General features: G+C 39.6%; 1 protein-coding gene across 1 annotated transcript; it reads right to left on the bottom strand.

Moving 5' to 3' along the window:
* Positions 1–647: 647 nt before the first annotated feature.
* Positions 648–12,708, bottom strand: ccne1 (cyclin E1). The gene is made up of 12 exons (XM_008279350.1): positions 12,599–12,708; positions 12,024–12,076; positions 11,716–11,803; positions 11,326–11,388; positions 10,859–11,025; positions 9,691–9,826; positions 7,071–7,217; positions 6,807–6,902; positions 4,858–4,992; positions 4,305–4,416; positions 4,036–4,193; positions 648–1,784 (listed from the first exon to the last, which is right to left on the bottom strand). Exons 2-12 carry the CDS (start codon positions 12,035–12,037, stop codon positions 1,599–1,601), a joined length of 1,302 nt encoding a protein of 433 aa, XP_008277572.1. The 5' UTR covers positions 12,038–12,076; positions 12,599–12,708; the 3' UTR covers positions 648–1,598.
* Between the last annotated feature and the right edge of the window lie 168 nt (positions 12,709–12,876).

Genomic DNA, 12,876 nt, shown 5'->3' with positions numbered 1-12,876 from the left:
ATCAGAGAAATTCAACTGTTACTTTTTTTTTTTTTTTTAAATAATAATTTATGGCATGTCTGTGTCAGCGTGTGAGTTCTCTCTACTTCTAGCCATGGTTGTATCAGTGCAGGACTTCATACTGCAATGAAAAATGAGCCCACAGTGAGTATAAGCTATAACAAATGCAAAAACAAAAATAAAAATATGCCCAGAAACTGCTTGGAGTTCAGACTGTCAGTGTCTCCCCTCAGTTTCCTCACACTACAGTTTATTGTAGCATTACTGCACTGTGCTGATCTCTGTTTAGATCAAAGCTCAAAAGACTTAGAAAAGAATTTAAAACTGAACTAAACGTGGGTTAAAAGTGAGTTTTTGTACAAGCTGCATGTTTCAGTATTTGACTTACTATTGCTATATACACTGAGAATGCAATCAAACTCACAGCATCACACTGACACCTAGTGGAATAAAGCCTCTGTGTATCTATGATTCCTTAAGGAGTAAAGCAGAACACAGTACATGAGCTAGTTACAGCCATGTCACAAATGAACACCAACAGAATTTATTTAAACATTTGTCAAAATGGTCTTGTGCGCTTTCATTTTAAAAAGACTAGTCTATAAAATGACAAAATGCTATGACTTAAAACATTCTTCAAAACTTTCTTTAATGGAAAATATGTAGCAGCATTTTATTTAAAAAAAAAAATTCAGATAGAAATCTTACATTTTGGTGGTAGGCAAACAATCTGCCGGCTGGGATAAAAATAAAAGTTAAATACAATCAATATTTTAGCTTCTGAAGCCTGGCTGGTTCACTTGTCTGTTGAGGTAGCCAAGCTACTGGTCCACAAGCAAAACATGGCCATGTTTTGTCCAATAAAAATGGCAAGAGTAGAACCAAAAAATAAGAGCCACACATTATTTCTTGCACACAGACACATACACACACTTCCCATCATGCAAAGCCCACTTTATAGCAGCAAATAGAGCCAATGATGACCCTAGAAATAGTTTTTGGGCAAATGAGGCCACTAACAGATTAAAAGAAAAAAAAAAAAAAACACCAATCACTGTTAAAACAAACACACACACCCACGCACACTAGATCAAGTAGAGACTCCAGAAAATGTCCACTCATGTTTAGTCTCTGCATAGAAAATAAAAATGGCGGCCACACAATGCAGGTGTGGTTGGTTGGTAATTAATGCAAACATTTGGGTGCAATGCTATTAAAAACAAAATCTCCTGGAGGGCCATCCCATTCCAACAGCCCTTTGCTTGTGTGTTCATCCAAACCCGAAGGTTAAATATGTTAGATTCCTGTAAGGAAGAGGGTGAAACCAACAGGTCTCAGTGTTTCCCAAAATTAAAGTCTGTGTGCACCAAATACAAAGACATTAAAAAAACATCCGGATCCAAATAGTCAGCATGACTTTGAAAAGATAAAACACAGTTTCCATCAATGTTGCCCCGCTGAAAATCCAACTTGTGCATATGCATTGAAGGGTGTCGCTGTTCTGAGTCAACACATCAGAGGTTCCTTTCTTCCACGTACAGCTAAAAGGCAAAAATCTAATTATGATCTGCCTTTGTCTTGTCAGTTTCAGTGTATTGCTACTGTGGAAGGTGCCTTTGTGGGGATGGAGTACGCATCCTCGGTTTGATTTTCAGTACTGCAGCATCCACTCGAAGCAAGTCTTCAGTTTTCTCACTGCTCAGAGGTGGAGTCAGGACACCTGAAGGGACAGGACAGTTGCTATGGCGCTCCAACTCCACATCCTGGTAAGAGTAGGCCTTGTCCTGTACACAACAGAAACACACGTTAAATTGCCTGAAAGCAGAATTTTGTGGTGTCACAACTGGAGGCAAACCAGGTCCACTGTGGAAATTATACCAGCATAGTTAGACCACATGATATATTGTTTCAGCATTAACAATGTGATGTGCAAATGTGCAATAGTCATACTGCAGGAAGTGCAATGTGCTGCTTAATACAAAAAGAAAATTTGGGCAGCTCTCATTTTCCATAACTAATCTAGAAGAGAAGTCTGGTAGAACCATTTACTCTGATTTAAGGGTTTTTGACTACACTGAGTTTCTTTTGTTTGTTTTTTTTTAAACTATATTTACTAGACAGTTTGTTGACATCCAGGCATGACTTACAGGCTCATCGTGTGAACAACAAAATGCAAAGGAAACACTAAAAAAAGAAAGTTTGGCTGGAGAAAGAAATCAGACACCAGGTGTTCTGAAATATTTTGGCTACCGACAGGATAATGTTAACCAAAATGGCATACTTTGTGTCTTGCAACTATTGCCACTGACACAAGGCAACACAAATCTGTTTAACCATTTAAATCAACACTACAAAGCTCTGTGTGACATATGCAAAGCCAGATCTGATCTGACTGTCATCCAGAGTAAAACAAATATAAAATACATTTACGTTGCCAGTGTAAAAAAAAAAACTTGTTTTTTAAAAAAAAAAAGAAAGATCTAGTCACTTGACACACAGTATGCAACACCATCACATACTAACTTTTGCTATCCTGGAGTTGCAGGAATAATGCAGGGTTAAAACAGAGTTGTTCTAAGCAAAGTATTATGCAGCTATAACAGAATTTAGGTACAGTCTACATAAGTCTGACTGCCCACTTTATTAATGAGGACACCCAACTAAAAACATGCTGTTGGCAAATTGCATTTTCCCCTGGATGTTTAAAAAAGGGGAAAAAAAACAGCAGCAGGGATGAGAGAAGCTTGGGATCTAGCTGAGAGACATTAGGTCTGTACAACATGGAATGCATTAAGCACAGTGAAGGCTGCTGTCCTGAACAAGTGGACCAGACTGCAGTGCTTTGGCCAGACTACAGCTTACAGTTAAGTTGTACCTAGACTATATTTATGAAGCTGTTTTTCATATCACAATATATATGGCAGAAACACAAATATTGTGCCTAATTACTGAACGGACATTTTCAATAAAAGCTATGAATGAGGCTTTTCCAGGAGCTTATTTAACATTTGTTGATATCATCATTAGCCCTAAAAAAGACATGGTGTTATATGTGGATAGGTTAAGTCGTAGGTTAAATACACATTTTACTCACTCAGATGGTAGAGTTCACAGACTTTAAATTAGATTTTAAGTACAGTCGTAACTCGATAATCCGACCCTTAACAATCTGAAAACCTTGCTATCCAACAGATTTTTAGGAAAAACAAGCGGAACCCATGAAAAATAGCCTTAACATACCGACAGCCTTGGATTCCGACTTCGACATGACATTTTATGTCACAAAAAAGGATAACGGCGTATTTTCTGACTTAACAATCTGACAGATTGGCTACGTTCAGACTGCAGGACTTAATGCTCAATTTGGATTTTTTTGTGAAATCGAATTTTTTGGCGAGTTCGTTCACATTTCCAATTAAATCCAACTTGTATGTGATCTGCTGTGTGAACTTCACACGACCTAAAAGTGTCCCGCATGCGCAGAAGAGGACACGACGACGTCACACGCAGTGAGCGTGCTCAGTGTTTGCGGAAGTAGACACGGATGGTGGTGGTGGCGGACGAGTGGCGCTGCTGTCGCTGCTGCCGCCACCGATGGTGGTAACAGAACTGTCACTGCTAACTAAACTAGCATCAGCAGCCAAATACTGTCTGTGCGTTCCGGCCACTTCCACCCTGTTGGAGCGAACCTCTGGGGTGGAAGTGTCCCCCCCGACCGCACCGAATATTTGGATATTCATCATTTATTGGGCCTGAATATCCAGAGACCAGAAAGTGCTATTTGGACCAGCACTACTAGTTATTACAACAACTATGAACAATAAATAACAACAAATGACCCTTCAAGCATCAAGCTCTCCTTGCATCTGGACCTCCTTAACAATCCGACAGCCTTGCTATCCGACATAAAAGAAGGTTTTACATTTAGTGTCGGATTATCGAGTCACGACTGCAGTTACTTTTAATAGTGGAAGATTTTTTTCCCCACAACTATTCCAGTTTTCCATCTCTTCTCATTTTAATACTTTTACTTACCAGCCATGTAAGGTAGGTGGCATGGGTCTGAATGTTGTGCATGTCTTCTGCTGGGATTCCTGTGAATGTTTTCATTGAGGACCCGCCAACCTCCCGCAGCGCCATGGCAAATGGCACCATCCACCTGACACACTCCTCCACCTCCACCCTCTTCAGAGCTGCATGGGCAGAGAGAGTATGAACAAAATGATGGCGACGCAACGGTCACGCTAGCAGGAAACAAACACAGCAAAAATGAACAACTGTGCTGCTTTTAGTTTGTTAGTTACCTGAGACATTTTCCACCACCTCCACAGAGGAGAAATGAAACAGCGCTGAAGCAGCAAGTATGCCATTGGAAAACTCAAGACAACGTATGTCTAGCATACACAGGTCCAACAACTAGAAAAACAAGGAAAATCAATCATCAGCAAACAATACTGCACGTATGTAAGGAAGAGAAGATTCTTCTTGAAAAACAGCAAATAATCATGATTTAAGGTCAAACATGTATACAGAACAGAATTGTACCTACAGAAATACTGTCAGTCTTTTTTGAACAATAAATATTTTTAATGAACAGACTTTATTTCCTCGACAACGTTACACTGCACAACCGTAAGGCAGCAACAAGAATAACTGAATAGGAATTTCTAACACAATGTATTGTATTGCAGCTTGTTCACTGTCTTCTGTCATTTCCAGCCATAAGAAACCTATTGGTCAAAGAAATTAACTATAAATCAAAATATGTCATGTGTATGAATAATTTTGGGCTTCACTCTGACAAAATTAGAAATGAAAAAAAAAAAAGAAAACCATGTGCACACCCATGCAACATACCTCTGCAATCTGTGTGAAGGTAGCCTGAGGGTATCTGGGGATGAGCAGCTCATCTGTCTCTTTCAGGTAGGCCACCTGCATGTAAACATTGAGCCAGGAGATGGGAGTCTGAGGGCTGAGGATCCAATTCAGCTCCTGCGTTAGAGGAGAAAGAAAGAGCAGACAAGAGACGTGTTGGAGACGGAAAACCAACAATGACAGCGCCAGTAAATTTTAAATTTAAGCATTTGTACGGTTTCAAGGATGTCACAACAGAACAATGACTTTTTGGACATTTCAGGGAACAAAACAAATAGAAATAATGTGTACTGTCTACTAGTGATTTAGGTATCTAAGGAGCCGCACTATTACAAATAACACTATTCAAAGTTCTACAGTGGTAGCACTTGTGTCCACTGTCATCACTGCAGTGAGGTGACTGCATCAACCCCTCATGGGGAAGTCCTCACAAGCTTAGTGGAAGACCTGGTAGAACATGGATTACATGGTGTCTCAGGTTGTAGAAATATGAAACACACACAATATAAAAAATAATGATTTGATTACCACTGTGAGCATGTTGGGAAGGCCTTGAATCTGTTATTAATTGATCTCTAGACATGTCATTCTCCTTCTGTATATTTTATACATATATATTTATCTGTTTTCCCTTAAAAGATGAAAGTTAGTAATAAAAATCACAAAGCCAGTTTTTGTATGTATCACATTGGCCAACTCTGACCCCCTGCAGGAGGAAAATGAGGCCAAATCAGCTGCACTGGGAAGGCTTTTACTACACACTGCTGTAATGCTTTGAGAAGGCTCTTTATGCGTTCTTACTTTTTATTGTAATATTTATCTGCACACTGTTTGCCCCACCTGCAAGAGAACTTCTTTATGCAGTGCCACGATAGTATTCGACTCCCTGATTTCTTCTACTTTCATATGTATCTCAGATTAAACCGTGGACTAAAATCTACAAACAGTTCACCTTTTGTCTCATTGGTCCACAGAACATTCTCCCTAAAGGTTTGAGGGTCATCAGTGTTATGTGGTAAACTTCAGATGAGCCTTTATGTTCTTCTGGTTTATCAGCGGTTTTTGTCTCATGTACACTGACCTTTACTAAGATGAAAGAGATTTGCAGTGTTTTGCGACTTCCTGAGTGAGTCATTTCAGTGTTCTTGAGGATATTTTGAAAGACTTCACTCATGGGTGCTCCAAAATCTTCTCTACTTGCTGAGTATTTCTCTTCACTGTGAGTCCCGGAGCCTTAGAAATGGCTTTGTAATCGCTTCCCGACTGATGTATTTTAATTATCTTCCTTCTTGTCTCTTTTGGAGTTTCTTTTGATTTTGGCAGCGTGCTACTGGTTTTAGCCAACTTCATGTTTCTAAAAATGGTCTCATTAAGCGGCGATTTGCTTTAACAAGGCGGGTAGTAATAAGGCCTGATTGGATCTCATCCAGCTGCAGCCAGTTATCAATGTAGTTTGATAGTTTATAGACCTATTAACCAAGAGGCAGATACTTTTTCACACAAACTAGTTTGTATTAATTGGAATTTTTGCATATGATTTGAAACTTATTCTGTTTACTAAGGTTGCATATGTTTAATATACAATTTTGTTGTTTGGTTAGATTCATATTATATTACATTCTGCTTGAGGATCTGACACAGTTTGTTTGCAATACACAGCATTGTAGAAGAAAACCAACAAAAAAGCAAAACTGTAAAATGCTCCATTTTATTTGTTATTTGATGAGCTGTTAAAGTAGAACAATGAGACAAATCTTATGGTAACATGTTACTGTATAGTTTTTTGGGTTGGGTATTACAGTACCTACTGCCTCCTAATCCACCAACAGCCAAAGCAGAGTGTCCACTGCACTATTTCACAGCATGGGTATGAGTGTAAATGCAGACCAGTTCATGCTGACGTGTCATGGAGTAATGTGTGTGGTCTTTACCTTCATAATAATGACTTCCATAGAGAGGATCTCATCTTCTGTGCAGACTTCATCAGTAACATAAGCAAACTGGTGGACCTTGGGAGGATACATCTCCTAGGAGAAAGCAACGCAAAAGCATTTTAACAACAAATCTTGTGTAACAATGCAGAAATGGGAAATGCAGTTATGACTATATGTCTTAGACAAACCCTGACAAAGACCAAGAAAGAACAGAAAATCAAAATTCATTTTGCTGTCCTGTAACAATCCAAACAGTCTTACCTCTACTTTGGCAGCAATGAAAAGACAAGTGATGCCTATGAGCTGAAGCGTAGATTTGAAGACATTTCTCTGTGTTGCCATGAAACGATCAAAGTAGTCCTGAGCCAGGTGATATGTCTCTCTGTGCAGTTTGTACACCTCACTCACCTACAACATGCACACAAACAGAAAATCACTTTTGTTAGTGGTGTCCCAAGACCTTAAACCATATCTACTGACATTTACTAATGTGAATGTGGACACCAAATAAGATAAGGAAGTTCACAATAATGTTGAAACAATATGTATTCCTTTAGGTTGAGCTTCCCTCAAGGCAATGTTGCTTTCAATTTAACAGAGAGCTCAACTGAGAAGCTGGTTCCACTGACGAGGTTGATGTAACTTCAGCAAAGTGTAGTCTAAGTGGCAATAAAGGAATAACTGTGTGCAGCACAAAGCTACACTCTAGAAGTCAATGAGTCAAATCATCTGTTGGACACCCCTCAGCTGACAGATTCTGCACGATAAGCAGTCTTTTTTATCTTTGTCAGTCAGCTTACAAAAACGCCCAGGGATAAAAGAAAATAAATCAATGAGGAATTAGAATCTTATACGTATTTTTTTATTTTCTACCAGGGCTGATCATAAATAACATGCGCAGGTGGTTAACTGTTGAGAGAAGCTGAAACCAGAGATGAAGTGAGTGAATGGTACACTAGGTTAGCTATAACCATGTCTTAGAAGGAATATAAAGTATGACAGCATTTTGAAGCACAGCCCCAACAAAGCTACATGCTAAGTTTGTATGGAATCATTTGCTCAGCAAAAAATGGCAAATCACTTGAAACAGGTACATTTGTGTCAGTCATTTCCTGACGGACAAAGCTGTGAATGTATTTTAAACATTTCATTTGTTTAAAAATTAATAAAACAAAAGGTTATAAGAGGGTGATTTAAACAGCAATAAATGTCGCTGTCTGTCTCATCACTGCAAAAAATGTAAATGCAGTTTGACATTATGTCGGCAATTCCGACTTGCATCATTTGCAGCTGCTTTATTGATTTTTAAATGCTCAAAAATATGTTCCTATGACTATGTAGCTTTTGACTGTTATTGAGGTCAAAACTGTCCCTGGATTTTGTCATTTCCAGATAGCCTATGGAAAAAAAAGGAACACAGAGATAATGTATTGAACCACAGCAGATGTGACTGATGAAACTGTGTCGAGTCTAAATTTAAACCAGAGCTTGAATTAAACTGTTAAGAGCTGTTGAACCAATTGCACCAGTACATGTGTGTGTGTTTGTGGGTGTGTGGTAGTTCCCTCTGTGACTTCATAGAAGCCCCAGTCAGCTGTGTGCAGTGTAGAAAGTGCAGGTTGCAGTAGCTAGTTAATTAATAAACTATGTAAAATCCCAGCAACAGCGCTCATAATTCAACAATGGTGGGATATATAAAGAATAAGCACAGTTGTTTAAACTTACAAGTGTGCTCTATTGAAACAGACCTCAGGCTTGCATCAGTCTGATAAGGTTCCCTATTACTGATACGCAGCCCGTATCATGGTTAATGACAGCAATTTTTTTCTTGATATGAAGAAGAACTGAAACCAAAAGGCGAAAGCAGATAGGGTTTATATTGAGTGTGATTATATATTATTATATTATATGGGGACTATATCCATTCCAAAGATAGGAAAACTCAGCAGCTCATTTTTCACCTTCAGTGTAATAATGGTTAAAATCATATGTTTTTCCACTGTAAAAAACATTTTGACAATTCAATGTTTTCACACCCAGTAATCTTTGTATCTTCAGATTCAACTTTGTACTTTGTCCTTGAAAAGGGAAAGCAAGTGCAAAATATTTCAATGAGGGTGATATTAGGGCAACAGATACTAATATTTTATATATATATATTTATGGAGGTATCGATAGCACCTTTGATAATACAGCCTATGGTTGACATCTTGTCACATTTATTTCTGTCAGAATGGACATGGACTGACACTATAAGCATTTACCCCTCTCACATTCCCGGTTACATTGCAAACTAATGAGTGCCTGCCCTGTGGGATGCTTTGGCCGATTTCTCTTTTTTTTTTAACACTGCAGTATTGCTATTTGTTGTCAATGAAAGGAAAGAAATATAGCACAGCGTCTGTGCTGTTCGCTCCACACCAACTGTCCATATACATTATCAGCTCGTTTGTTCTATTCTTAGGTGGAAAGAACTACGACGGGAAACCAATTACAGTCATTTGTTTCTGTCTGACTAAGCAGGGATCATGGCATCATGGCATCCTCTTCTTATCAGCAAAACAAAGAAACTCAGTGGTCACACATACTTTTGTGGCACCAAAAGGAACCACAAAAATTGTAGTGCAGCAAAATGATGTGCTGGTGCACCTAAATGGAAAGGTCATGCACACCAGTGCAACCAGTGTAAAAGATAGTCTGGAGCCCTGTTTCCCAGAGACCCAATTGAGAAAATAACATGTAGATTAATGGATCATAAAATTGTCTTTAGTTGCAGACAGATCTATTTTTTGTCTCTAAGATGTCATGAAACATTGGATAGTGTTTTTACAGCTGAAATGATCAAAACCATTTCAGTATTTGGTTAAGACATACTACAAACCTCCATTAGCCAGTCCAGGAGAATTGCCCTCATCTTGGGCTGCAGATGAGGATGCTTTTCCATCATATGGACGTCTCTGGTGTAGGTCTTGTCCTTCTCCAACATGTTGTTCCACACCACATCCTTACTAGCCCAGCTGACAGATGGACACATTTGTTAAAAAATGAAAGAATTCAACTCTCAACTGCCTTCCCTGTTGTACAACGTGTGCAAAAATCAATTGAACATGAAGCACGATGTCCCTCGGACAAAAAAAATAAAAAATTACCATAATTTCCGGACTATAAGCCACCGCTTTTTTCACACGCTTTGAACACTGTGGCTTAAACTATGATGCGGCTAATTTATGGATTTTTGCAATTTTTACAAATCTGCCTCAAGACAAAAGTGACATTGAGAGTGACAACGAACGAGAGCCTGAGGAAGTGTGCGACAAAGTAATTCTGAGGCTGTTCAATTCCGACACTGAAAGGACGACTTTAGTGGTTTTAGTGCGCATGAGGAACATGAAGATAGCGAGCAATGATTTTTCCTGGTAGGTTACTGTATTTTTTTTTTTTTTAACCAGCCGTGTTACAGGCACTGTTCGGAAAAAAGCATTTACTTGTGTATGTTACCAGTACGTATTTAATTAAAAGTTTTAACAAAAATCTTTCTGTGTTGGAGACAAGTGTGGCCTATATATGTACAATTATTTTTTCCTATTTAAAGTTATTGGGTGCAGCTTATATTCAGGTGCGCTCAATAGTCCAAAAATTACAGTAACATACTTACAAAGAAGACATATGAGTTTTCTGCAATAAGTACATGTGAGTGACTAATTAAAGGAAAACCAATCTGACATATGTTCATAAGGCTTCACCATAGGGGTGCTCTACTGCTGCTTGTCACAGACTTTCAAGGTCTCTGGAATTCTGCTAGAGTAATAAAAAAAAAAAAAGCAGTCTTCCTTATGATAAGTAGTTATTTTGGTTTTAATGACAGAGGACAGAGTTGTCTTTCACATCACTCCAAAATTCTGAATTAACGTTAAACTGTTTATGAAGGCTTAGCCATGAAATTGTCCGATAAATGCATGCTTTGATATAGAGCAAGCACAGATGACAACAGGATATGAAACCTAAATTAAAAAAATATTTAATATCAACCACACAGTAACAGTACTCACCACAGTGCAGGGAGCGGAGCACAATGCACGGGGGTTGCAAATATGTTGTTGAAGTTGTAGTGAGGGAAGCCCGCGTTCATCACAGAAACTGGTTGGTACTCTTCCTGATCAGGTGTGGGGATCCACCTGTGTGGACTTGTGTAACCAGCATCAGGACTCCACCCCACCTGCACAGAAAAAAAGAGAGAGAGAGAGAAAAAAAAAGAGAGCACAAATATAAGTAGAAAAATTCTAGATTGACACAGTAAAGACACATGTCACAGTGAGGCCAAAGAAGATGACTGCAAATAAAGCCTGAAACAGATCAGCTCATACATAGTTGACACAATACAACTTGTGTACCAGCATTGTTAGATTTGATAGAACACAGATCAAGTGGTGAGACTCTGACAATTGATATATGAACAGAAGTCAAACACTGGACGAGGCACATTTTGACACAAGTGCAAGGAGATGTTGAAGCTCACTTCACACTCGCGCTGCTTCTTCTTTGTCATCTCTGCTACTTCTTCGTCCAGATCTTGTAAGTGCTGAGGTTCAAAGATAAAAAAAATATATATTATTCTCAGTGTCAATCAATTCACAAACGACACAGAGCTGGTTCAAATCAAATCATCTTTTCTACAGCACATTAGAGCCTGTGAAAGGTAGAAGCTGAATCTAGTTTTGGGGGTGTTTTGCTTTGTAAGCACCAATAAAGTAAATGAAACCACAGTCATATGCAGCACAATACCAGCTGCATCTATTAGCAATACTTAAATTGAATCAAGACACACTGCTACTTGGCTTATTCATGAGCTGGGAAATATGGTTTAGAGCTGTTACAAGCTAGTCTCCAAGCCTTTCAGGCTACTTACAATGGCAACATCTGCCTTCCTCTTTCTAGGTCGCACTGTGTTTTCCTTGGGCGCCTCGGGAGCGACAGACTTCGGTTCTGTCTCTTCCCTACAAAAACACAGAACAAAACGTGGCTATAAGTCTGCGGTGTGAACACAGAACATGCTAACAAGCTTGGATAAACATGATATTGTGCTCAAGCGTATTGTCCTGTACCAACAGGCTAACTAGCCGGATGGCTAAAGCCCCATCAGCCCAACTTTCCTTTCTGGCGTCACACTTTGATTGACGCGTTTGGTAGAGGCACGAATACTGCACAGAAACTCACCGTTTTCCTCGCATTATACTCTTGAGGTGGTGGATGCCGCTTTCTGAGCAAACCTAAGAATGAGAAATGTTATATATGGAGACTTAAAATAACACATTCATAAAGTCCCAACCCCCACTCTCAACTCCCTCCTCCTGACAAAGCCCAGCTCAGCCTGGCGCGGGGAAATGGGTTCAGTACGCAATGTTAAAAGTCGGCAAAAAGTACCTCATCATTCAGGGATATTCACGAAAACAGGCTGAGACACACATCACACACTGTATAATCGGGTAAACGTGGTTACATGGCGTATTTGTGAGAGGAACCTCGTTATTTCCCTCCAGTAACTTTGGACAGCTGGCTTGTCACATAATGGCCGAAGGACCCAGCAGGGACGCCTGATTTCTCAACATGTCATTTAACATCGCTAACATCGTGCACACAGGCAACATCCAGCACCCAAACTTCACCCGCGTTAGCAATGTTACAGCATGTTGCACTTTAGCTAGCATTGAAGTCAGCTTAGCTAGCAGAGCAAAGTTGAAACTAGCCGAACATTGCTAACTCGGCACAATGACAAAGTTTCGACCACTCACCTCAAGATGCTGCTCTTTAAGTTCACCCTTATCCACGTCTAGGAAATAAAAAACGTGTTTAAAACTCGACTGGCGGTAGCTGGGACTCGGAGCTGCGGTGTATGTGTGTGTGTCGAGGCCGGGCTAGTTCCTCTGAGCTGGCGCCTTGAACAGAACAGATGAGTGGAAGCATCAACGTCAGGGAGGAGTAGCTTTAACTTGGCGCTAAACCCCCGACCTCACCGCCCCTTCATGCACCGATTCAAACTACGTTCCACGACTATTTTACCACCGGTGGA

The sequence above is a fragment of the Stegastes partitus genome, unplaced genomic scaffold, assembly GCF_000690725.1.
Source record: "Stegastes partitus isolate 25-593 unplaced genomic scaffold, Stegastes_partitus-1.0.2 Scaffold156, whole genome shotgun sequence".
In the NCBI taxonomy this organism is placed as follows: Eukaryota; Metazoa; Chordata; class Actinopteri; family Pomacentridae; genus Stegastes; species Stegastes partitus.
This window is presented reverse-complemented; position numbering and strand designations above follow the sequence as displayed.